At 43.9% G+C, this 26,575-nt stretch overlaps 1 protein-coding gene across 1 annotated transcript in view; it reads right to left on the bottom strand.

Moving 5' to 3' along the window:
* The window catches only part of MAML2 (mastermind like transcriptional coactivator 2), a 211,938-nt gene extending 193,736 nt beyond the window's left edge, over nucleotides 1-18,202 (bottom strand). The window contains exon 1 of the mRNA XM_030469203.1: nucleotides 17,798-18,202. Coding sequence (XP_030325063.1) covers nucleotides 17,798-18,202 — 405 coding nt within the window. The remainder of the gene's footprint in view (nucleotides 1-17,797) is intronic.
* Nucleotides 18,203-26,575: the final 8,373 nt, after the last annotated feature.

The raw sequence follows: 26,575 nt of genomic DNA, 5'->3' as shown, positions 1-26,575 counted from the left end.
AGATCCTTGCCATGGTTCACTTGTGAGGGACTGCTGCCTGGGTTTCAAGGGCTAACAGCAGACCGATAATTCTTCAAATAATCCTTTTCCCTGGCTTGGTGCTGTGAGTAGCACTGCTCATGGTCTGCATGAGGGGGAACACTTTCAGCACTGGGTCCTGAACTGCCACTGCTCCGCACTGGTGTCCAACACCAGGACTGAACACTGCCATCCTCAGCTGGCAGCATTTTACTCTCATTTTCTGTAGGTATATAAGACCTCAAAACCTACGAGACAACAGAAAAATGAGGCATAGAAGTCCCCAAAACATTTTAATTAAACTAAGAGATAATGGTTTTCAAACTGTGGTATGAAGGCCCATGAGAGTCTGAGGACTACTTCTGAAGGGCCTGTGAAAGCTAAGAAAAAAAAGCTAATTAATTGACAAGAGGCTTAAATCAGTTGTAATTGAACCTTCATATGCATTGGAGAACTTTGAGAGGCTCAGTAACTTGTAAAAGATTGTCAGGTATGTCCACAGGCTTTATAATACCCTGTAGACATGGCAACCTGCTCTGTGCAAGGAAAGCCACCCTGTCTGAAGATAATTTGAAGGTATATGTGACAGTGTGGGAAAGAGTATAGGCAGTTCTTTGTCATTAAACCTCACCAGGGCAAATTCAAGAGTGGATATAGTTTTCCTGACATAAACAATATTAAAATTTCCTTGGACTATGATTTTGCTTGTTTAGTTTTAAGATCCTTGTTAAAGTGAAAAAAGTTTTTTAGGCTGAAAATGCTATGGGCCAACTAGCTCCTTCTGAACAAAGTAGAATTTTGAAGGTAAATTGGACCCAAAACAGCCATTTCCAATTCAAATCCCCGGGCAAAAGAATGTCCTTCAGGCTTTAAAAAATTATTTAGCTATTTTTATAACATTTGAAAAAATGATTTTTCTGGAAAAAGTTCAAAATGGAAATAATGCACCAAGTATTCAGGCTTAAATGGAGGCTTAAGTAACACTGTGCTTTCAGTGTGCCTGCTCTCAGAGTAGGTCTGCATGAAGGTATGAGCTGGACTGGTGACCTGAGGGTGTCACAGTCTCCATGGCAAAATCCAAAATCCAGCCCGTTAGTCTTTCTTCACCAAGATATGTGTGACTGAGGCAATGTGGGCCACAGATCCTCGTATAGAGCGTCTGTGGTTTGCCTTGGTTCTGTACAACCTGTGGGAGAATTTATCCATCCTTTGGAGAGACTGGTGCAAATAAGAACTGTGGGAAGGATTTTGGTAAACTAACAAGCACTTTAGTTACATGGGGTTTAGTCCAGGTTAGTTCAGAACTTCTCTAGACTATGCCTTCATCAATAATAACTTGTTCAAACCTATACTAGAGACACTTGGGTATGGATTGTAAAGAGTTTAAGCAAGAGGGTGAGCTTTCTATACAGCTCAGGTAGGATTTGCAGCAGCTAACATAAATCTGGATTCCATAAAGAACATTGAGTTTAAGTCTCACTGACATCAACAGTACTTTGCATGATGCCCACAGTGTGGTTAGGTCCTGCTGGTGACATGTTTGATGTCATTTTAAGATTGCTCCAGCCTGGCTGCTGCATTGCCTCTGCACAGTGCAGGTGCCAAAGTATAACCCGCTGGGCAGTGTGTGTTATGCATTCATTTCTGTGGCTCATCCACAGAGGAAATGAGTCTCTCAGCTACTACCCTAAAAAAGCTGGTTCTTCAGCCCACACTATGATAGCTCATAAATTTAATTCTAGAGCTCTCTGACCTCTAGAATTTGGTGGTGGTGAAAACAGTGGTTAGCATTCAAGTCTCTGTGTCAACATGACAGGGACACAAAAAAAAAAAAAGTTTACCCTATGTACTGGTGACTTTAACAAAGCTTGTCAATCCAAGCTGAGTTCTGCTCTGAAAATTACTTTTCATTTTACTTTTCCTTAGCTTAAGAACATAGCATTTCACTTTAAGTGCAGTCTAGATCTTTTTTATTCAGTGGTAACATGACTGATGTATTCTCTGTAAACAGGGTCACTAGTCCAACCCCAGTGGCTTGTACTGAAACAAAATAACACAACTCCCTCCTGGGACTCCAGGCACACTGTGATGCAATGCCATAGCAGTCTCAAAAACCTACAAAACCTACAGATCCAGAAAAGCACTCTGGAGCTATGTGTTAATGGTGCTGGGTTCCCTTCAATAGGCTAGGGAGCCTAAGGATGGACGTGACATTCCCCCTATCACTCCCTCATGTGTCTCTGGCAATGGCTGCAGATGTGCATTGGGATGGGAGTCCCAAGGGGATGTCTCAGCCAGAAGAGATCAGATTGGATTCCAGAGAGACCATAAAAGCAAAGATCAAATGGCTTATTAACCAGAGTTGAAATTTCAGCCTTGTTGCTATCAGTACAGGTTCTCTTCTTTCACTCACTTGTGTAATTAGAAGGAAATACTGAGATTGGGTATAAAACTGAAGGGTCCTGCCCTAGCCAAGGGTCTACATGTTCTCCTTCCTACCCAGCTGCTTGAGCACCTTTCCATATGGAAAACCATTCCCTGTCAACAGATCAGACTTTTGCACTCTGAAACACCAGGTAATCATTCTCTTCACAAACTGATGGGATGAAAGCTCTCAACCATCTCCTTAGCATTCCTGTGCAACCCAAGAAATCACTTAATTCACTTTGGAAAAACAAATCTGAATTCCTTTATACCACTGGCCCTACTTTACAGTATAGTCCTGCCCATTTCACATCAAAGGTGCCTCTTCTCATTAGCTACAAGAGCTCCAGATACTATTTGCTCTGATTTGCACCTCTGCACCCCTTAGTAGATCAGTGTGCTATTTACTGCAGGTCCACAGTCTTTATACACACAGCAGGCAGCAGCACCATCACAAACTGCAACTGTTTAAAATAAGAACAAACACTCCTGCTTAATTTCATGTTCTCTTTTTCAGGACAGTTTTCATGAATCAGCAGACCTTCTTGTGCCTGCTCTAAGTGAGGAAAGCACTGACTGCACCTCCTGCTAAGCTGGAGATGTCCTGGCTGCTGCAGGAAGACTTGGCACTACCACATCCCTAACCCAGCTAAGAGGCAGGAAGCTTTGGGCGCTGGTTTATGTAGGGCCACTCTTTATTTCTGATGATGTGTCCTGGGAGTACAGTCCCCTATTTGAAAGTGTCTGAGGCCCTTAATGGATCCTCATAAGAACTGCCAGTGTGCCCTGCTTGGTTTGGGAATCACGTGTTGTGCAAAGTGTGCATCATTCTTAGCATTTACTCACTTGAGTTTCTGATGGAGAATAACTAGACAGTCCTTTGCCTCAGTAACTGCTGTGTGAGAGGAACTGCTAAAAGTGTTTCTAGTGAAAGAGCAGACAAGTAAGTGAAAGGAGAGGCAGTGGGGAGGAGGAGAGTTGATTAACTGGAGCATCCTAACCATGGTCTACTGAGGGAAGGCCACAAGTAAAGCTAACTAGAATGAACAATGACAGTAGCTGTAGCACATTCCCATAAGCCAAGCCAAATGAAATCCAAAGGTGCAGAAAATGCAGGACCTATTCAGAAGATTGATCTAATTAATAATGTTCCTGAGTGAATGAATAAAGGAATAATTGATATCTATGTCCTTGCATTTGAATTTTGCTGGAGAAACCCTCAAAGACACAGGAAACCTTGGAACAACGCACTTCTCAGCTGTAGGGTCTCTCAGTTGCCACACCAAACAGGCTGTGCCACCAGGTCCTCATCACTGCAAAGTCAGTGGGAAGGAGGAAGGACAAGGGCTGCTGTCTGGAATGCTCAGTGCAATGCTTCTACAGCCCTTGTAACCTTTGCTCGACATTAGGTCTCATTTCTGCCTCTCTGCCTAATGCTTTTACCAATGCCCCAATCTCCTTCCTGTCATTCCTTGATAACAAGGTAATAAATGTAGTAAAGATATTGATATGTTAGATTAGATAAGAGAGGGTTACAAGAAACTCCGGTACAGTTGTTCATGCAGGACTTAAATGTGTCTTGCTATAGGCAGCTTTGTTTTGCTTTCAAGTCCATTGCTCCTGTAGTCTTACACCCTTACAGACTATTTCAGAAGAAGCTAAGCCCTGACAGGTAGCTACTTTTTCCTGTGAGTAAGAGGCAGTGGCTCTGGGCACCCTTCCAAAGCACTCACAGTAAGTTGGTGCCAACAAGAGCTTCAGAGAAAGAAATGGAGAAGTTTGTGAGAGAGGAAAAGGTGATGGGGAAAGAGGGATTATGTACTGAGGGAGAAAACTTGATCTGAGGAGATAAAGAGTATCAGGAGAAGGAAGGGCACAAGTTTTAGACACATAAATGTTTTCTACTAGGCTTCATAAAACAGGAGATTGGCCCCTGCTAGGTGCCTTTTTCATTGATGCTGTGGAATGGGTCAGATTGGATTAGTTCTTCTGGGGTTTTTTTGGTTTGCTTTCCCTTCAAAAAAAAGGAAAGAAAGAATTTGGCAGGAGCCAAGTTTTTTCCTTCTCCTTGAAAGAATGATTATCCTGTTCTGTACTTATTTGCTTTCCTATTCCCAGGGTAATTTTGAAGTTTCCTTTAGTTACATGTCATAGGCTTGTACAGAGAGAGACACTTAGGCACTGACAGCAAAATTTCACTCTCCTTCTTTGCCCTTCAGCCCTTCAGCTCTGCTTCTGCTCTCAGCTCCTAGCAGTGGCCTCTGACACCACACCAAGATCAATGGTTACCACATGTGCTTGGAAGCTCAGGCATCCCAGCATCCAGGAAGAACCAAGCATCCATGAGAAACAGCAAGCCTAAGGGACCAAGTTTCAAAATTAGCATTGGATTTTCTATCTGGAACCTGCCTGTTTGTGATATGCCTAGAGTCCTTTACAGGTAAATTCTTTTTAAATAAATTATTGCTTTCATTTTTCAATAGATTGTCAGCAATATACTTAAAGAATGAAAAGCCAAAACAGCAGCAAAGCAGAAACAGTGACAGATCAGAAGAACACTGATAAAATAGTAATTCAAACTTCTCTGAAAGAGCAACACATCATCAGCAAGAAAAGAGACTAGACAGCCTCTGACTAGCACAATTCAGGATTTTTCCTGGACCACACATACCAGCAAGAAGAAAACGGACCTTTTACATTTGTTCTCTAGTATTTCTTACTTTTAAAGGAACAGCAAGGTCTGTCTTTATACAAAGCATTTAAAACAAGTGTTTTCACTGTAAAGCAAACAAAAATGTCATAACAGTTCTACAAGCATCCTTTCAGAAAGTAAATAGGTAACTACTTCTTAGGCAAATACAAAGAATACTTTGACCTCTGGTACTGATGGATGACTCATTGACTGATGCACTGATGTCACATGCTAGGTCTTTTTTGTGAGCAATGTCTCCAGCTTATATTCTCAACTAAAGCAAAATCTCCTAGGGATAAATTTTCCATAGCACTCCAGAGATTTTAGGCTGAGATCCAAAAATCCAATTAGGTGCCCAGTTTCCACTGGTTTTGGTTCAGTACAGGAAAGATTAGATGCCTAGATGTTATAATTCAAAAAAATTTGAGCTCCTGGCTGGTCCGAGATTGATCATTGGGATGCAGAAGCAGAATCCAAGGGTTCAAGGGTCCAATTCACCATCAAGCACAGTCACATAAATACTGCTACCTTTATAAGAATTATTTCCTTTTTAAGACTTAATTGGTTTTCATTTAATTGTAATTTCTTTGAATAATATGCACAAGAAAATGCAACCCAATTACATTATAGATTATGGTGGCATGTAGGCAGCAGTACCTCCAAAATGTATTTAGAGTTCAGAGATATTCAGAACTTGAGAGTGAGTTGAAAAGTAAAAAGATGATGAGAAGAGCCTCCACATTTTCTGCCTTGCCTATACCACCTTACCCTACTGAAGAGTCATTAAAAATACAAGATAGTGGACATACTTACGTTCTTAAAAGTTTGATATATACTAAATATTTTCTGAATCAGGAGACCTTCTCCAATTTGGGGTTCCACTTCCAGGAAGAAGCACTCAAACTGAAAAGCATTTAGTTTCTTGTTTAACTTCACACATATTATTTAAATATTTTTCAGAACTGGAAGCTGAACATTCACAACTGCATGGCCAATTTGTGAGCACCCAAGGCCTGTTGTGAGAGCCCAGAGAACCTACAAGTGCATTGTCTTCTCACAGAAGTTTTTTTTCTAAGGTTCTTGTGACAATGATGCAGGACCTTTGAACTCATCTTCTATAAAACTAACATGAGGAGGAAAGATTACACTCATGGTCATTAGATTTCTAGTTGAAGCAAAGATAGAAAAGACAGTTAGAGAAGCAGTATGAGGGAAGATGAGGAGAACATGTGGAAACCATGTGTTCAGCATCTCTGTTAGCCTGGCCCTCTGGCCCTTCCTTCCAAGTTAGAAAAACAACATTACAAAGCAATGTCAGGAGCATGAAAGGAGACAAGGAAGGACAACAGTCCAGTGTGAATGTGGAGAAGGAGAAACAGCTCCTAACTTTGGGAACTGGCGGAGGGGGATGGCAGAGAAAGACTTTACCAGGGGGAAGGAGGTGAGTGTGACTTTTGTGACCAAAAGAGGCAGCATGAAGCTGTGGTGAAGAGTACTTCTGACCTGTGTCAAAGAGGCTGTTCTTTGATGATAGCCTGGGACACCCAAGCACAGACAGTACGTTCTGGGAGAGGGCTCCAAGAACCACATAATGGACCGTTTCAGTAAATTGCCCTTTCAATGCCCTGGTCATCCAAATACAGTTACCCTTCACAGGCTTGACAGAATGAACACACATCTAGGATGCTAGTGAGGAGGTTACTGACCTCATCAGCCATCCTGGCTCTGTCAGGGCCCCTCAGATGTATTGTGTGTGGTACAAATGTATGTCAAAAGCCTTACATATGGCTGGTATATTTAGAAAGTTTTAGAAGTATTTACTGTTTACTCAAGGGACTGCGTTAACTTCTGCAGAGCTATTCTGGTCCACCTGTAAATACAGGGACTAAAAGGCCTTATGAAAAGTAGTTACTGTGTACTGGCAAGTGGCACTTTTTAAAACCTGAATAGCTCATGTTGTGAATACTGGGGTTTTGTTTTTTAAGTACCAAAAATGACAGGATCATCTTATACAACTACTGGGTATCATTTTTTTTCCCCAGCTCCCTAGGGCTAACCCAGTGTAAGTTAAATTTGCTGTGTAAACTGCAATTACCCCAGTCCTCATACCTTTGCATAGATGAATAGCAAGGTCTGTATGATGACTGACAAAGGAGACAAGAAGGGAGAGGACTGTGGTGCTCCCAGCCTAGCTTGTGAAGGAGTCTCACAGACTTCAGCCCAGGCATGTCTGCAGCTCCCTTAGGTGTCAAGTGTGACACTCGTGACATCCTAAGAGCTCCAACACAGAGGATGGTCAAGTGTAGTCTGAGGATAGACTTCGTGCTGCACCTGGGGATGCGTTTTCACGTTCATCATCTTAGGCACAAACAGCAGACTGTGCCTTTAGATTGCCTCAGGGCACCCCTTGAGAGACAGTCTAGATGAACCCAAAAGGGTGGCTCAGAATAATCTGGCTTGGAATCAGCCATTATCTCTGTTCTGTGAACTCATGACTTTGACGGAAATCAAGAGGATTTTGTGGTAAAAGGAAGAAAATGCAGGAAGGTAGGGGGATGGGGCCAGAGTGTGTTTGCAGCTGCTGGTCATCAAATTTCAATTCAATCAACATGACTGAGTTCCAGATCCTGAGAAAGAGAGCTTTTGACAACGTATTGACATAGGCTGAACTACAGTGGTCCAAGTGGCAGTGCTATAATTATAAGGATTATATTTAATACTACACTTGGAAATGAAGGTCTGAAACACCGTGACTCTCTCTCTCCCTAAAAGCTGGCCAAAATCTGCCCTAGGAACCATTATGGTAATACACAAAGCTAGTAGGAAAAAAGAAACGTCGGAACTCGAATCATTATGAAAGGGGATCATGTGGCTGGCAGCTCAGGTCTGCTGGGAGTTGAACAGTGAGGAGGAAAAATGAGTGTGAAAGGAAGGGGAATTGGATTTGCAGGAAAAATGGAAAGCAGTTTTTGAAAGTACAGAATTAACTGCTTTAAGGAAATAAGCAAATTGATAATTAATACGCTACTAACTTTTGATTTCAGCTTCCTTTTGTAGCACGTAGTGGGCTTCAGCCAGGCTGAGGCCTGTCTGTTGAACAAAGACCAAACATTGCAAATACTTCTAGACTTTCTTAATTCTACACATCTTTATTTCAGTGTGATTACCCATGTGTGCACAATTAAGCACAGGCATAACTGTTTCCAGGAACAGGGCCACAGAGGTAAGTAGCCCCATTTGAAGGCCAAGTGCATCTAGCTTGGAAGCTTGGATGTTGAACCAAGAACTTTTAGAGAAACAGAGAATTAATTTCTTTGGAAAACAAAATAATTTACTATAAACTAGTACCACAGCCAGAAATAAAGATCTTGAGCCTCCATTAAGCTCATGTTCCACAAGATGTCCATAGTATTTCCCAAAGGCAGTTTCAGGAGGGGCCAATCAGATCAGAATTGAGGCTCAAAAAAGCCTCAGGTAACCTTGCAGTGAAGAAAAAAGGAACAAGGTAAAAAATAAAGGGAAAGGAGGGAGGAGAGGGAAAGAGGAAAAAAAGAAGGGAAACTGGAGTTTCTGGAGATGGTTTCTAAAGCAACAGAACCCTAAATAAATTGTCTGATTTTCCAAAGTGAAAAACATAAACTGAACAGCCCATGCAGCATTTTTGCCAACTGTCACTGGGGTGGCATTTCTGAAATCTGGTCGAATGACTCATCCCAAAACAACAACTGTTGCCAACAAGGTCTTTCCTCCAGGTCTAATTATTTGAATGCTAGAGCTGTAAAAACAAAATAAACAGAGAAATCAGAGGCAATTCCTTGTCTTGATGTTCAATTCTGAAGCTTCCTGTATAGCCATCTACTCTCTAAGATGCCTCCCCAATCCACTGAACAAAAATCCAGGTGATCCTCTGGGCCAAGGAAAGTATTGGCCCTGTTGGAGTGAACCCGTTGCTCATTAAAACAAATTTCTTCTTCTGCACCTAGTCATCACTTTTCACACCATGTATATGTGCAGGATGCATCCTCCTTAACCATTTTGCCTTTCATGTTAGGGATTTCACACAGTGGCAAACATTACCAGGGGAAGCATGGCTCTGTCAACAGGAAGCACTGTTCTCAAATGATTTGAGACAAACACCCTCAAATTCACTGGGATGGGACCAGGCCCAGAGACTACAGTGTCATGCAGTAGCTATACACAGCCCTGTCAGCACAGCCAAGAATCCTTCTTTGGCTTGTACATAATACAACAATTTCAAAGACGTTTTCTGAGTGTTGTTTTGCTGAATAATTTATGTCCCTGAGTCCTCTGAAAATGAGCAGCATACACTTCAGCACTGCAATAGCTATTCAGTAGAGACAGCACACGTTGTGTTCAGTAAGCTCATTTCTTAAACACTGTTGCCATGACTATAAGAAAGTGATTACACTATTGTTTACAAGAGTCTCTCAGTAAGTTATTACCACAGTAGCCAGAGTTTTGCCTCAAGTCAAAATTTTTGGGAGGAAAAAAAAAATCTCACAGGTATAATTAACTGCATGATCAAGATAATTCCATTGACAGACTTTGAAATCTGAATACAATGTACAATAAGTAAGAGTCACAAGTGTCTCAGGACTGTTGACTCCCTGGTTTTCTTTTCACTGTTAAATTCTATGGAGAAGAATAGTCCTAGCTAAATGACTGCTGTAGCTCATTTTCAAGGAAGAAATAATTTATAGGGTAAGCACCAATGTAGGAGTTCAGCTATGATGAGTAACTCTAAAAACAAATCACTCTGTACACAATATAAAGTGAAAAAAGGCTTTAAAAATCTGACTTAGAAGTAAGATTTGGGAGTATGAAATATGGCTTTTCAGCATCCTGGAGTGAAATCAATACACGGAGCACTTAGTTCTGAATCCTCTAGTGCATATGTCCAGTACATGACCTCTTTATCTCAATAGTGTGCTTGATGATCAATAGTTTCCAAAACTAAGAAGTAACTCTGAAACTGTCGGAAAGTTGTCCTCACATTTCCTATGGACAGTAACAGGCCACAGAACACAAAGCAAAGAGATGATTAATAGAGTGCTGGACTAGGAGTCAGGAAATCTGGGCTCCGTTCCCAGCTCTGCCACTGACCTGCTGTTTGACCTTGGGCAAGACACTTGACCTTTCTGTGCTTCTGTTCCTCCTTCCATTCTTTGTCTATCTTGTCTCTTGAGGCCCTAAGGTATGCAGGGGAGGGCATGGTTCTTACTGGCTGTTTGTGTAACACCTACTCTAGGGAGGTGGCTGCAGAGCTCTGTAATAAAGCCAGGGTACCACAAGGATGACTCTTGCACAACAGCATGTTTTGTTTCAAAACAGAATAGCCACAATGAACCTTCTTGAGGTTTCACCTCATAGTGCAGGATGTTACCAGGTTGCTTCAGGCTCAGGCATCAGGTAAATGGGTTTGTAACATCTGCTTTCTTACCTTTTCAGAAGCACTTTCGTGCTCATTTCTAATTGGTACTAATTTCTCTGCACTTTATGTATCTGTGTTTGCAAGCACATCAGAACAACTGAGTGGCACAGATAAAAGTAGCTACACCAGGCATTTATGAACAAAAGGAATTTCTTTAAGGAAACGCCAACACCTGTATATGAAACCACTGCCATGAGGCATTTTCAAATTTTCAGTGTGTTGGGATTTTGTGTTTGTTTAAGTTATTCAATTAAGAAATCTTTAAGAAATGGATCTTCCTCCTACTTCAAGCCATAGACATGAACTTTCCTCTGTTGCTACAGCACAGTCACCTTACCAGATGGGATGCAACACATGCAGGACAAGGTGACTCCCACCTGCTAGTGCTGGGATGCAGCTGACAGAGAGCAGATGACTTGTATAAATGCTCTCAGTTCCAGTCCCACTTTGCTCCCAGCTTGCTGCAGCATCAAGTGCATGAAATGCCTGGACACAGATGACTTGATTGGGAGAATAATTTGAGTACAAACTGCTGCAGAATCAAGAGCAAACAAACAAGTAAATATGAGCATACATTTATGATTATGAATGAAAAGCTGGGAAATGCTTTTCTCTCATAAAAAGAAGGGGTACTGCCACACCTTGCCCTTTCATTATGAATGTTGGCAACATGGTGCCACAAAAATCCATCTCTGGGTTTAATGTCATTATGTAAAAGACTCGCTTAATTTTGTATTTCCAGTACTCATACCTGTGGGTCAATGGCTGAAAAGGTGATTTGAGTACACCTCAAAGGCTCAAAACACAGAAGTAAAATAAGAAGAATCCATCAACTCATACACATTGCCTGCAGCTTTGCCAAAGCAAACGTTTAAATATCCTGTCTTAGCATCCATCAATAATGAATTTGGCTTCTAAACCACAAAACTCATCTGATCTCAATGCACTTTACAAAGGTGATATATAGCATTTCTCATAGAGGAAACTGAGGTTTATGCAAGTGAAATAGCAGGAGCAATATGCTGAATCGATTCTTGAGTCAAAGTAGAAACACTGAGTTTTTAGTTTACAGCACACAAACTGTTGCTTGAGAGCTGCAGGTATTTTGTGTTAGGTATTGGTGTTGGCACTTCAGTACAATTATGGATTGATTACCTGCATTTAGAAATACGTTGGAAGAACTTGACAAGGCATGACAAATTCACAAGTTGGCTCTCAAGTGTCTATTTTGACAGAAATAGGTAGGCTTTGATGGAAATCTGGGGCATAAATGGTTTATGCTTTCATCCTAAAAACCAACCAAACAAAAAAACCAAACCAACCAAACCAACCAAACAATCAAAAAAAAACCCAAAAACCAACCAACAAAAGCATTAAAACATCTTCCTCTTAATACTATTGAGTTGAGAAAGAGATCCAAATCTCACTTGGCACCACCTCCTTTTCTGAAGCCAAGATCACTGCCTCTTTCACCACTCATGGCTACTATAGCAGTGTGATTTCGGTAAGTTGCATTTCAGTTTTAGAGCCACTGATCCAGATTTGTGGAAAACACAGTATCATTAATCCCATCATCTGGAAATACCACCACTGGGAAGTCATACGAGGGAATGCTGACATGTGAACACCAGAGAGAGGCCAAAGAACAAAGACCTTGTTCCTCTTCTCTTCAGAGCAGCCAAGTGGTCTTCTAGGTACCATGTATCTGACTGGTTACCCTCTAAAGTGTTGCAGTTTCTTTAATCACCGCCCTGAACTCCACAGAAGTGATGGTGTCAGGTCATTAGCATTTATAGTTAGTCCCTCAGTGGAGACCAGAGTCCCATGTCCTAGGCAGTGACATGGTGTCACCTGAAGAGCTCAATCACAGAATGAAAATAATGGCACAAAAGGAGAGATGTGTGAGGTTGAAAAGACTCTTGCTGGCAGAGCTGGGACCTTTATGCCAGTGCTTTGCTAGCTGAAGCAGCTTTCCAGCTTCCAGCTCCTCCTAGACCACAAAAGAGGTGTGATACAAACGGAGCAGTGGGCATACTGCCCTTCCTGAAGTTGTCAAAGGGACCAGGATGGAGCATTTCTTTTCCAGTAATAAGACATGGGTGAGGTTTCAGTTTCATAAAATAACAGACTCAATAAGAAAGGCTGACTACAACTGGCCTCCAAGGATGGCATCTTGGTAGAAAGGACAGTTGACAGCAGTTAGGAAGAGAGGCACGTTGTGGCCTTTCTTACCCTGCTAACTGAGTAACCTGGTTACTGGGGGTTTTTTTCGGTCACTGCAAGCTAACCAAATCCCACAGACACCATCTGCAGTTAGTGTTTGTGAGGGCAAAAGTAGTAACAGTGAGGTAAGTCAAAGTTTCAGCAAAGCTGCTTGTCTGACTCAGATGTACCTTTCTTAAGCCTCAGATTTCTCCACAGAGCAGCTTTTACTGGAGTCACACTTCTCAGTGCAGAAGAAACAGAAGCTCTGTATCACTCTGCTTTGTTGTGGTGCTGCACACAAGGGACTCAATTTAAGTAATGCAGGGGATGTGAGAGCTCTGTCAGAGGACATGCTGTATAATCAGGGAAATTAAGAAGCCCATGGGTTGGCCTCAGACAGTGTGTCAAGTCCAGGCAGATAAACTCCTCTGCTTGCTACCTACAGAAATTTCAATGGTGGAAACAGTCTGTTAAACAGTTTCAGAACAGAGAAGAATTTCATTAAATGTATTCAAAGCTTAGAAATCTTCAAAGGAGCCAAATTATTTGATTGGAGAGCTAAGACTGAAAGGCTCCTACACTAGCACACATTTAACAAATTCACTTGCTGAACTTTTCATTAAATATAGGTTTGATGCAGTTTCCAGGAGGTCTTCTTGATTTCAGTTCAGAAAATGTTCTCATAACCAAGGGGAACAAAGATTTTAAATGGCACCTATGTCCATCCTAACCAATCGATTGCCAGGAGGGCAGAGGTCCATGACAGCAGATCAAAGTTGTCTAATCACAAAGGCAATGTGACTTAATAATTTTATCTGATGCAGTTGCATGAATTGTCTTTGTCAGAACCCAGCTTTGATCCCACAGAAGCACAAGAGAGAGGTCCTTCACCTCACAAAGAGAACATTTTGGTGCTTTGGCACAAAACCTTGTTAGTCAAAAGATCCCACCCCAGCTCTGCAGAATGTCTTGTGCTTTAATCCACCTGTGCTCACTGCACTGTAACATCACTTCATCCCACAGCTGGTCACCTTATACCACTTGTTTCAGAGCACTTCCAAAAGTTCTGTACATCCAGAACCATAAAATGTAGCTATTTCTGGAGGGTGCCCTGGAAGTCCACTAGCAAACAAAGCAGAGCCTGGGAGATGGGGGAAGTGTAAACTCAGGCCACAGATACCAGAGCACAATCTTTCCTTTTAAAATATTTGAGGATCTTTAATGCTAGCACAGGGGAGGCCAAACCTCAGCAAGCGCTGTGGGTCATAAAAAATAGTTACTGGGAAACAAAGTCAGGGTTTCCATAATGATCAAAGACTCTCCTCATAAAATAACTGCCTAAACTGAGGTTTTACATGCCAAGCTTGGCTCTTGGTACCATTCAGGCAGCCCTATCTTCCACTGATTAATATTTGAAATTAGTTTTTATAATGATATATTCTGCAAAACGTTGAGATGAGCAAAAGTAGAACCAGTCACCTGCTACTGATGACAAAAATCACTTAGCATACTCAGAACCACCAATGAGACAGCTGCAATGAACCTGACCAGAATAATACAATCATGTCCATGAAAGAGAGTTCTCAGATTGCACAGAGCAAAATGAACAGTGCTCAGCCTGTGCCAGACGAATGAAGGAATGAATCGGCCACTGGAGATTTGAAACTACAGTGCAAAAACTTTGGTATTACCAGTTCACTGCTTAAAACACCGAGGAATGCCCTCCAGCACTAACTGTTTATACAGACCATAAATATTATAAACAGCTAAGTGCTGGAGGGTGTATACATACATATAGATGTATGTATAAAAGAAAGACAGAATATTTTATCTGTTCCACTCTGCACCATGAAAAGTAACACCACCATATAAATAAACAAATGTCAGCTCTTGGGAAATGCAGGGAGGCAAAAAGTACAAAAGCTTTCCAGCTATGTCCCAAAGAATAAATTTCTCCTTGACATGCACCAACATCCATTGTTCCCACTGAAAAATCTACTCTCCACTCTCCAGTAAGAAAATGCTGCTGCTGAAGATGCTTTCCTAAAACCAAAGTAACACTGCCAAATTAAAGCTCAAACCAATCCCCACTAAAAACTCTCTTCTGGCAGCTTTAAGCTGTCCACTGGGAAAAGATAATTATCAAGTAACACTATCAGCAATGTCAGATAATCACTTTGATATGTCCAAGTGACTGTAATTTTGAATGTTATCAAGTGTCAAATATTTACTCTTGAGTCCAACTGTGTAAATGACCCATCCTATGCCACTAAACATGTCAGGCACACTTGTAACAAGAGCAGTAGAACCTGCAATGCAAATGAAACAACCTCCTATTTTCAGGAGAGGAATCACGTGGAAATCTCAGTTTGCAAACAAAGAGTGTCCTCATAGCTAGAACTCCCAGGAGAGCTGTGGCTGCCCTCATGCTTATCTGTGTGAAGATTTTTATTTTTACCTGGTGAAACTACAGGAAGGCAGGTGGAGCTTTACAATCCCCCCATGGGGTCAGAGATGTCTCCAGTCTCACAATCTCACATGCTCCATGTCTTGTGGACACCAATGCTACTGTCTTGTGCTTCATTTCTGCTAGAGCTGTACCTGCCACAACTGAAGCTCAGATCTGTGCCTTATACCAGGATCCTGTGTGCCCCAGATCTGCCATCTGCCCCAAGCAAAAAGTCAGAATAAGAGGAACAATCATCAGTGCAAATAAGACTTCCACTGGATTTCCTTGTGAGAAATATCCCACAGATGACTTCTGCTGCCTTAGAGATGGTTCTCCTTCCCATCCATTTGTGATGCACAGGACAACAGGCTTGGTCAGCCTCATAACTTTTTCTTTCAGGTACTCTTGGAACAGAGCAATCTCCTCCTCCAGCTATGGCCCAAGCAAAAGCAAGATCCCATTGTTTCCTGGCCCATCCTTGCGCTCTGAATTTTTAAGAATAAGAGCACAACGATGCTCTTCCCTCTGCCACTTGAGTTCATCCCACTTAGACACTGTGTGGTTTGGTTTCCCTTTAATATTTTCAACAGCATTCTAAGGAGCACTTGGTAAGGGGAACACACACCTTAACAACATAGAGACATGACTCTGAACCGATGCCTTTCTCTGTTCCTTAATTAGGCAGTCCTACCAGAGGAACAAATGAGGAATGTCTGCGTCAAGCACATAGTGGGAGGATCAGCGATGTGCACTGATACCATTACAACAATACTGCTTCATGAGCCAGCATTTCTTCAGTGTCAAAACATGGTTCAGGGCCCCAAACGTCATGCTCAGTGAAATCAGTACCTTCTCATCAGGATTACTGAATGCTAGCACGCAAAAAAGAGGGAGACTTCATCAGACCTTCCCCTTGTCAAAGACATGTGTGCAGAGTTATCTGTGAGGTAATGCAGCCTGCAACACAGAGTGAGAGCTGTGCACAGCATTCTCCAGCAAAGAGCAGGTTAACAATCCTTAGTGGCATTTCAGAAACAAGGACAAGATGAAAATCTTTCAATATTTTCTTTGGGGTTGTTTCATTTAGCACTTGCAAACAGCTGCCTCCAGCTATTTTGTAATAATAGTAACAACCAGTAAAAAACCCTGAAAACAAACCAAAGAACCAAACAACCAACCAAAAAAAACCCCCACACAGGCCTATTCCCTGATTTCAGCAAGCATTTTTGTTTCTAGAATGTACATTACTAGGCAAAAGCCTTTTTTCCCTTAAGACAAGTGCAAAGCATTTCATTAATACACACTGGAAAAATAAGATAATGGCTTTCTTGATTGTGACAAGGAATGTGAGGAGATTTAATCTGAACACTGAGTCAAGTCGAAGCGCCTGAACTCCCCTTGGACACAATGTTATCGCGTTGGGGCTGACATCATCACCTCACCAGTGATGCTGAGTAACGCAACCCCAAACGTCGATCCACGCACTGCTGCAAACTCCCGGGCAGGACAGGAGAAGCAACCACAAAGGTCCTGTTTTAGCATACATCAGGCACTAAGATAGGTTTGATGTCTGGAGTGGAGGGCGTGATCTATTTTCAGCAGTTCAAATAGCAGCCACGGGCCTATCAGGATGCAGACACTCCTCTTAATATTTCGCATGTGTGCCGAGAATTAGGAGCTGGAAGGCAGCACAGCACTGCCTTCAAAGTGTGGTGCATGGGCTGCTAGTGGAAAAAAATATTAAAAAAGGTAATGAAGCCAAAGCTTCACCTCCTTGACAGGTTCAGAGTAATTTCCAGTTGAAAAAGGTCAACACTGACAAAGTGGCAGTGCCTGGAAAACTCTGGTAACTCTGCTCCCTGAAGCACACCCCAGTGACAATACCAAACCCTCCCCTTCTGGTGAAGCCAGTGCTGGGAGGGCCGGGGGTGAGACCTGGTTTCTCTGCAGGACTTGAGTGAAAATAGCCACCTGAAGCCATCATGAACATGATAACATGGGCTCAAGGGTCAATTTTGAGCATGAGCGACACTCCAGTGTGACTTTCACCCCTGCTTGCGGATGCACCAGCACCCTTGGCTGTCCCTCGGGTTTGCCTCCTGCCACTGCCTTGGCAGGGCAGAGGTGGAGGCACACGGTGCATTTTTAGGCGTACAAAATGGTTTAAAACAAGCAAACAAACAAACAAATAAGCGGTCCCAAAATCTCTTTGAGGAGGATGCGTCCCTCAGCTCCCCCGCTCCGGGCCTGCCAGCCCTGCCCATCGCTCCTCACACCCTCGACGCCAACGCGGTGCCCAGCACCTGGTAAGGACCAAAGCGGGGGGCGTGAGGCGCAGCAGCTCGTGCCGAGCGGCCACGGACATCCATCCCACGGACAGCCCTCGGGCGGGAACGGCCCCCAGCCCAGGCGCTGTTCTCAGCTCCGCCGGCGGGACGGCTGCCGGGGAGTGGTGGGGGTCGGGGGGTGCCCTAAGGGGAGCGGGGAGCGGGTCCCCGGTCCCCTCACAGCCGCGCGGCGCAGCCCCTCCCCGCCGGCAGGGGGCGCTGTGACTCACCGCTAGGAGTGCTGAGGCGCGCTGCTCCCCCGCCGGCTGCTCCCCGTTGATGCCGCCGTTGCTGAGGAGGTGCTGGTGGTAGTCCGGGGGCGCGGTGGCGGCGCCGGGGGCGGCCGAGCCTTGGGCGGCGGCGGCGGCCGCCTTGGGGTGTTTGCCGGCTTTGCGGGCGCCCTGCCCCTGCTGCACGAGGTGGAGGAGCTGCAAGGTGCTCTCCCGCTCGCGGTCGGAGCTCTCGGCGCGGCCCCGCTCGTAGCGCCCCTCGCAGCTGAGGTGGTGCTGGCGGCAGACGGCGATGCGGGCCCGCAGCCGCTCCACGATGGCGCTGTGCACCCGGGGCGCCGCCGGGCCCCCCCCCAGCAGCCCGGCCCCCAGCCCCGCGGACTGGGGGGGAGCCGTGTCGCCCATCGCTGGCTGCCGGTCCTGGCCCTCCGGATGGGTCGGTCCTCACTGCCGCATGGAGGGCGGGGGGGTGGAAGGGTGGGGGGGTGGTGGGGGGGCGGAGAGGCGGGGGCAGCGGCGGGAGCCCGAGCCCGGGGGCTGGCGGCGGGGCGGAGGGTGGTCAGCCCCGCGCCCCCAGCCCACCCCCACCCGGCCCCCGGGCGGTGACGGCCCCGCGGGGGGTTGACAGATCGGGGGTGGGACGGGGCGTCCGGCGGCCGTTAAGGTTGTGCCAGCATCGGCCGGGAGGGGAGGGGAGAGGGGGTCGGGGCCGGGCAGCCCCCGCCGAGGGGCTTCGCGGGGCGGAAAGGGCGCCCGGGGAGGGAGGACAGGAGAGGGGGGCTCTGCCGGGGGAGGAGGGCGGAAAAAAAAAAATCGAGCCGCTGCCTCCAAAATGAATCCCTGGATGAAGGAGATCTCCCCCGGGAATGAGTGAGACTTGGCAGGTTTATTGATTTTATTTTATTTCGGGGGGGCGGGATGGGGGGGTGTTAGTTATTCCTTGAAGTAATTTTAAGGCATCGCCGTGCTGGGCGGCACAGAGAAACCCCCGGGAGGACCAAAAATCTCGTAATTTGGCAGAGTGGGGTTTGGGGGTTCTTTTGGTTGGTTGGTTGTTTTTTTGTTTTTCTTTAAAAAAAGAACAGAAAAAAAACCTTTAGTAAATGTGCAAATAAAGAGGAGGAGGCTCGGTTTAGTTTAGTCTTTGTGCTTTCTCGTTTCTCTCGCCCGCTCTTTTGCTGGCTGCTCTTCGGTTTATTACTGTGTCCAACTGTCTGCCGCTAAATTGTAGTTCCTCTAAAAATAAGAGCGACGGATCCCCCGGTCCGGAACAATGTCAGTCAGTGGACTTCCAGACCACGCTTGTCCTTCAATTAATCCAGCCACTGGATAAAATCCGTATTGCTTTCAGCGCTTATTTCCCCCCTTAGTAATAAAGCAGCAAGCTACGGACCCCGGCAAGGAACTCCTCTCGCATACTTTCCCTTATACTCCCAGATACCGAGTAGTTTCAAGTACAGTTTCAAGAAAAGCACAGGGGGGAAAAAAGAAAAAGGGGAGTGGGGGAGATAATAATAATACTAAAAAGCCAGCCCCTCTTCAGACAGTAATTACAAACGAAGAGTTGCACTTACAAACTTCCAGAATTTTGCACCCAGAACAGTCCAGCCACTTTTCCTTTGTGTTTTTGTATATTCCATCCCCGACCCGCTGGGGTCGGTGGTTGCCGGTGGGGTTTATCAGCGCTGCCTCCGCCGGACGCCGCCGGGTGCCCGCGCTGCCCTTCGCCCCTCCGTGCGGTGCGGTGCGGAGCGGGTCGGCGGTGCGGGGAGCTGCGGGGGCGGGGGGCGGGTGTCAGCGGGGACGCGGCGCCGGGGAGGCCGGGTCGAGGCACGGAGCCTCCCAGTGGCCGCCGAGGGGAGCCGGGCCGCCGCCGCCGCTCCCTGGGGGTATTTGCATGGGAGGAAGCCAAGGAAATCCCCGTTCCCCTCCCCGCGCTGTACCTGGGTGCAGGGCTGGGGCGGGCGTGCTGTCCGCCGCCCGAGCTGCCGCCGAAGAGCGCTGCAGTCCGCTCTCCCTCCTCCTCCTCCTCCGGCGGTGAGACCTTCAGGCGAGTACGAGGGAGTTCTCAAATAAATCACAGCGCTGCGCTCCTCTACCAGCTGGATTTCTCTGGAACAGACGGTAGAAAAACAAGCAGTGCCTTCTACGGCGCTCTCAGGCACGGGATGATGCACAACACGAGGTCAGGCTTGGGATGTGGGAGCTCCGGGCTCTGACATGTGCTTCTTGGGTGTCCGAGGCAAAGTCACGCAGCGCCTGGACTTCAGTTCCTCCCTGAGAAAGTCACAGTCTTGGCGCTTCTCTTGCACGACTCCTCCGTTTGGAGCAGGGGTGGCCAAGTGAGAGATCTGGCCCCTGGTGCTGACCTTGCTGCCAGTGGCACCTGACAGGTTCTGCGTGTTGCTGTAGGTAAGCTGTGAAGGAGGTTGCAGCAAGAGCTGGGATCTGGTGATCTGATAGGCTTTATTAAAGCAATACACTTATGGTACTGTAGCCATATTAGCTGAATTCCAAAATACCTCCTTGGGAATAAAAATGGCTTCCAAGCATGCTGAGATGCATCCCTGACAGAATCCCTGCCTTTAAGGACAATTGGGACTCTACAGCCCCAACACAAGGGTGCATCATCTCATTTAGTTCTGTTGTGGGTCCACTCAAGAAAATACACAAATTTCAGTACAACATACCAGGATTGTTAAGGTGAGGAGGTGAGGAAGGTGAGAAACCCTCATACCCTCTCAGGTGGTTTTATTCCCTTCCAAGGTCATACATGCAAATGCTTTGAATGCCAATGACGAAATGACACATTCCTGGAAATTCTGCCAAAATACATAAAAGACAGGCAGCATTGGACATATGGGAAATGTGAAAGCCCTCACTTTCATGCTCACTATCTCCTTTATGTTGCAACAAACATCCATGTGGTTTTCTAGGATGTGGCTGTGTGAGCAGCAGCCAGAGCCTCCAGCACATTCAGACCCACTTGTGCCGCAGCAAAGACTGATTCTTCACTGAGGAACAAGGCCTGGGGAAGACAGGTTTGTGGATGTGCTGCAGTCAGAGGAAGGCATTATTGCTAACAGGAAAAAGAGATTTTTTTTATTTAACCTTGAACAACTGAGGAAGAGCGGGTTATTATTTGATACATAATGGTACCATGCATCTATTGAGAACAATGGGCTGGCACAGTTGGAAAAAAATATGAAATTTTTATGTTTGTAAAATAATGGATGTTACCTTTGCTTCAGGCCTTGCTAGGGCTTTTATTTGTTCATTATGACTCTGACGTCACTGCTGGGTTCAAGAGGGTCAGTCACAGAACACATGTGGAACAGTAACACATAAACCTCATGGAGGACAAGCAAGAGTGTTTTCCAATGCTCTTGGCTGGGGTTTTCAAAGTTGCTGTGGGAGCGTGAAATCAGTGGTGCTTCTCATGAAGATGCCAGAGAAGCTGCTGGAATTCTTTCTCTTACACGATTGTGTAGAACTCAGAGAATAATCTTTCAAAAAAAAGATTTTTGAATTTTAACTTCAGATGTTTAAGGTTCACTTTTTGCCTGGCAGCATCTCATGTGTTCCCTGTTTTAATGTTCTCCCAAGGAGAGGGACAGCCGGCTACGAGGCAGCACTGCAAGTCCCGGCCGCACAATACACAGCAAATGCTGCCCCTGGCGTTTCAGGGGAGGAAATACCCAAATCCATCCCTCAGCTTTTCAAGCTTTGTTCAGAAAACTGGTGAATGTTGACAGCCCCTGGATGCCGCTATCATTTTTTGTTTGGCTAGCTGTCACTTCTCTTAAAAGCAAACTGTTCTTAAATCATCATGACATCACTCGAGATTTGTGTCACAGGCATTCTAATAAACACAAACATGATAAAACATTAACATAACAGGTCCTGAAAAATTAGTTACCTCTTTTTCCATCTGCATTAATTTATAACCTTTTTACATCCTATTGTTTGCAATCTCACATGAGTTGTCATGCTTGAGCGTTTTTTTCTGTGTGAATTCACTACCTCTGTCAAAGCTTTGAGTGGGCAGCAAAGCACTTCGGTATGCTGGGTACACAGCCAGGAATTCTCACCATAGACAACCCATTGTGCTAATAACTTTCAAAAAATGGAACAAAAAGACTGTGCTGAACCTATTTCACTTAAAAACCCAAGTACATGCATAAGTCCAGGTGCATACCTCGTTCATCTGTGTTTAGAAATCACATATCAAATTTCTTCGAAGTTATATTAACTCCTCCGGAACAGCACATTAATACCAGCCCTGTGAAGGATTTTGCAGACCAGACCTTTTAATTTTTAGCCATTTCCATTATTTGCTGTTAGGTGAGGATTCTTAGCCATTCTGAATGACCCTGTTATACCCACAGGTGTTTCCTAGGGTAGTCCCCACTAGGCAGGCTCCTGCATTACACAGCTCACCTGGCAAATTCTTTAACTTTGGAGCAGAGTCAGACTAAACTTGAGTCAGTTTTCTTGTCCTTAATTTTTGGGCACAAGGTGCATGCAATTACTGCTCTGGTTAAACTGCAAAATCATAGAATCATAGAATTGGCTGGGTTGGAAGGGACCTCAGAGATCATCGAGTCCAACCCATGAACCACCGTTGCGGTTGCTAGACCATGGCACTGAGTGCCACATCCAGTCTCTTTTTAAATATCTCCAGGGACGGAGAATCCACTACTTCCCTGGGCAGCCCATTCCAATGCCTGATCACTCTCTCCATAAAGAAATTCTTTCTAATATCTAACCTAAACTTCCCCTGGCACAACTTAAGACCATGCCCTCTTGTCTTGTTGAAAGTCGTCTGGCAAAAGAGACCAACCCCCACCTGGCTACAACCTCCTTTCAGGGAGTTGTATAGAGCGATGAGGTCTCCCCTGAGCCGCCTCTTCTTTAGGCTGAACAGCCATCTTGATAACAGTTAAAATAAGCCATCTTGAACAGTTTTTAAAATTATAATCCCCAGAGCAATCTGAAGAACCTGTATCTACATCCTATTTAATAAACAGGAACCCACCCACACACCAAACTTTAACAGCCCCATGCCATTACTTTTACATGTATTCTTTTACTGAGAAAAATGCCAAAAAAGAATGATGTAACTGATCTGGGAAGTGGATCCACTCAAAGGACTATAATCAGGTTCTTTCAATACAATTTAATATATTTCTCATATTGTTATTGCTTGGCTGGTAGATCTCACTTTCTTACATTCTTTTGTCTCACCTCTAAATTCAGATTAGAAATTGGTAGTTCTTATTTCCAAAAGTAGAATCATGAAGTCAACTTTATAAAGTCTATTTTGAGTGTGCTGGGTATTTCTCTTCGAGTGGTATTGTATTTACATGTGTTTATCTAACACACCCACTCTGTTTATCCAGACAAACTTAAAGAAGGATAAAACTACAAGTCTTTATTTATACAAATAAAAGTAAACTAGAGGAGTTAAGCATGGGAATGGTCTGTAATTGCCTACTGAACTGCTAGAAATAGCAGCCTTTGGGAACAGGAGAAGCCTTCACTGTCAAAGAACTGACAGTAACAGCTATCTACTATTAGCAAAGTTTACCATCCCAGTGGATCCACAAATGGTGTTCTTTCCAAAAACTGAGGGATATGAGAAAAATCCCCTTTTTTTGTACTTCACTGCAAGAACTGGACATAGAATACAGACCATAAAGGGCTTTCTGTCCTAGAAGAACATCACCTTTGTAACCCTGATCCTTGTGTGAATTTTATCACAGTCTCCAGTTAAGGAATTTAGAGGAGAGCAAATTATTGAACCATTAGAGGAACCCGAGTAATTCTCAGGTACAATAATTAATTACCCATGATAAGTCTACTCACATTCTGAGTTCTCTTCACTGTTCAATTAAGCCAGGTACTTTTAACCTAATTAGAGCTACTACTTCAAAAATTAACACCGATACCTTCTCACACCCTAACAGTCAAATCCTCTAATGTGGGAAAAGAAATACGAAAGACTGCTCAGTTTTTTGACTTTTCCCATTGTTAGATATTTGCACAAAATTTTTCTGCTAGAAATAGTCTTACCAAGTATTTCTATAGACAGAAAATCTCAGGAGGTAAAGAGTCCTCTTCATGCTGTACAAGTACTAGAATATACAGCCAGTCTTGGAAAATGTGATCTCAATATTTACTTACACAGCTCTTCTCATCAATTTTTTCATTTTCTGGGGTGAAGACAAATGTATACATGATGTAACAATACTTCATCTTTTCTGTCTTGTAGAAACTCTTCAGGTAAAACAACAGTCACAAAAATATTACCACTACCTCCAGTCTCAGTGAGGAGAATATAAAAGAGTGACTATACACACACAAACATTATGTCAGCCCCTGCCAAACTGAATCAAGTACCAGTTTCCTACTGAAACAGAAATCAGAAAAGTCAGTTATAGGCATTTTCCTAGTCCAATTGCTGGTGCCACAGACAAGATTGGTAAAATTTCTTCCACGAAACTCTAGCAGGCTACTTTTGCTTCCCCGTTAGAGACAGAAAAACAAAGAACTGGAGAAAATGCCTGCAGGAATAATAGAGAAGTATATACCTCACATTATCAGGTGAACCAAGAGGTTAGAAACATAACCTGGGATGTATATATAAAAAAGTGAGTAAAATTGAATAAAATGAGCAAAAACTGGAATAATATTTTAATATATGTATTGCTGAAATATTATCAGTTAGCCAAAGTTTCAAAAAAAGTTTTTTTTTAACTTGGCAGCTTTAACAGTTTAAACAGGTATTAAACAAGTTTATAAACAAGTTTAACAGGTAGCTTAACAGTTTGAATGTGGCAAAATGAGAAATTGACCATTAATTTTGACAGTAAATCTGTAAGTAAAAAATCATACGGTCTTTAGAGTTTTCAGAAAATTCAGGAGGTTACAGAAATTAAGAGCAGTGAGGAAGGCTCTGAGAGGGCACCCCATTATTGGGGTTCATGGTACAAACCCCAATTATTTCAGAACAGTTCTCCTTTGTAAGAATAAAGCTACACCAAACACAACTGCTATTATTATAGAGAAGCCAAAAGAAGTGTACCAAGATTTTTCAGAGAAGTGGGGCATCACATTTCTTAAAAGGGATATATATGAGACATATTCCTGAAAACTTTAAAATTGATGTTGGTATGCTCCCACCAATATTCTCTGAACAGTAAGGAAGACATAAAAAGAATATTTCCTCCAGCTCTGGTAACCAAGGAGAAAGGTATAAAATACATCCAATCTCAGAATATTTACATATCTCACAGTTAAGGTATAGAAGTATTTTTCTTCAGCATAAGTTTACTTGAGATTAAGTCTCCATCTCTTTACTGGGATTTTTCATTTTATATTATTCATACTGAGTAACAAATCTAATCTATGAAAAAGCCAACAAATGTCACCATTAAGTGATGCACCTGGCAGTGGTTGCCTGGCTGATCAGCACGTTACCAGTAGAGTGGTGTTAACAAATGGGGGGAGTCCTTATGAACAAAACCATCAGAAATCAGGTTTCATCCATTTTGCTTCTGAAACTTTTCAAAAGAACCTAGTGTTAACATTATTTTTGTCTTTTACCAAATTGTTCAGCCAGAGAACACTAATAAAAGAATATGTGCATACAGAGGATGCAGGAACAAGTCCTAACTAGAATCAAAACACTGTGTCCTACATCTTATCTTATGCTACATCTAATTAATTTCACTAACAGCAGAAAGCACAGGCAAAGAATCATAGAATGGCTTGGGTTGCAAAGAGCCTTTAAAGATTATCATGACCAGGGACATATTCCACAAGATCAGGTTGCTTCAAGCCCCATCCAAGCTGGTCTTGAACCCTTCCAGGGAGGGGACATCCACAGCTTCTCTGGGCAACCTGTGCCAGTGTCTCATCGCTCTCATCTTAAAAATTTTCTTCCTTGTAACCAATCTAGATAAACCCTCTTTCTCTCTGTGTTTCTTAAAAGCCCTCTAAGTATAAAAAGGCCACAGTAAGGTCTCCCTGGAGACTTCTCCAGGCTGAACAACCCCAGTTCTCTCAATGTCTTCAGAGGAGAGGTGCTCTGCTTGTCTTCATGGCCCTCCTCTGGGATGGCTCCAACAAGTCCCTGCCTTTCTTGTGTTGAGGGCCCTAGAGCTGGATGCACTACAGCAGGTGGGGTCTCAGAGGGGTGTAGCAGAGGGAGAAGACTCAGCTCTCTCAGCCTGCTGGCCATGCTGCTTCTGATGCAATTGGCTTTCTGGGCTCTTAAGTGCACATTGCTGGCTCACGTCTAGCTTTTCAGAATAAATAATACAGTACTTAACCCTTCCTCAACTACTCAAAACTCCTTACCCCAAAGAACTCTGATCTTTGCTTCATGCAGTTCAGGTAAGCAGACATCGCAATTCTGAGTAACTTCCACCTGTTAAGATACACTGAAAGAATTCTTGCTTATCTTGCCTGGCCACATGAATACATTCTCCGAATTATTCAGTTACTGCAGGTTTTTGCCATTATGTTTGCACAACATAATTTGATGTTTAAAATCTCAGTAAATTGCCTGAACTGCTTGGCACTGTGGGCCTAAGTGTTCATTTAGATGGCTAAGGCAGACAGCCTGTGTGACGCCTGTGATGTGACTCATCTCTACTCTCTAAAGAAGAATGACTACTGTGCTGCAAATGTAGTCAGGACTGCAGAGTATTTCCTCTGTTGCCTTGAAACAGTCTATACCCACTCCTTGGAGGGGAAACAGATCTTTGCTTT

The sequence above is a fragment of the Calypte anna genome, chromosome 1, assembly GCF_003957555.1.
Source record: "Calypte anna isolate BGI_N300 chromosome 1, bCalAnn1_v1.p, whole genome shotgun sequence".
NCBI classification, from domain to species: domain Eukaryota; kingdom Metazoa; phylum Chordata; class Aves; order Apodiformes; family Trochilidae; genus Calypte; species Calypte anna.
Note: the sequence above shows the minus strand (reverse complement) of the source record. Positions and strands in the feature narration are given on the sequence as shown.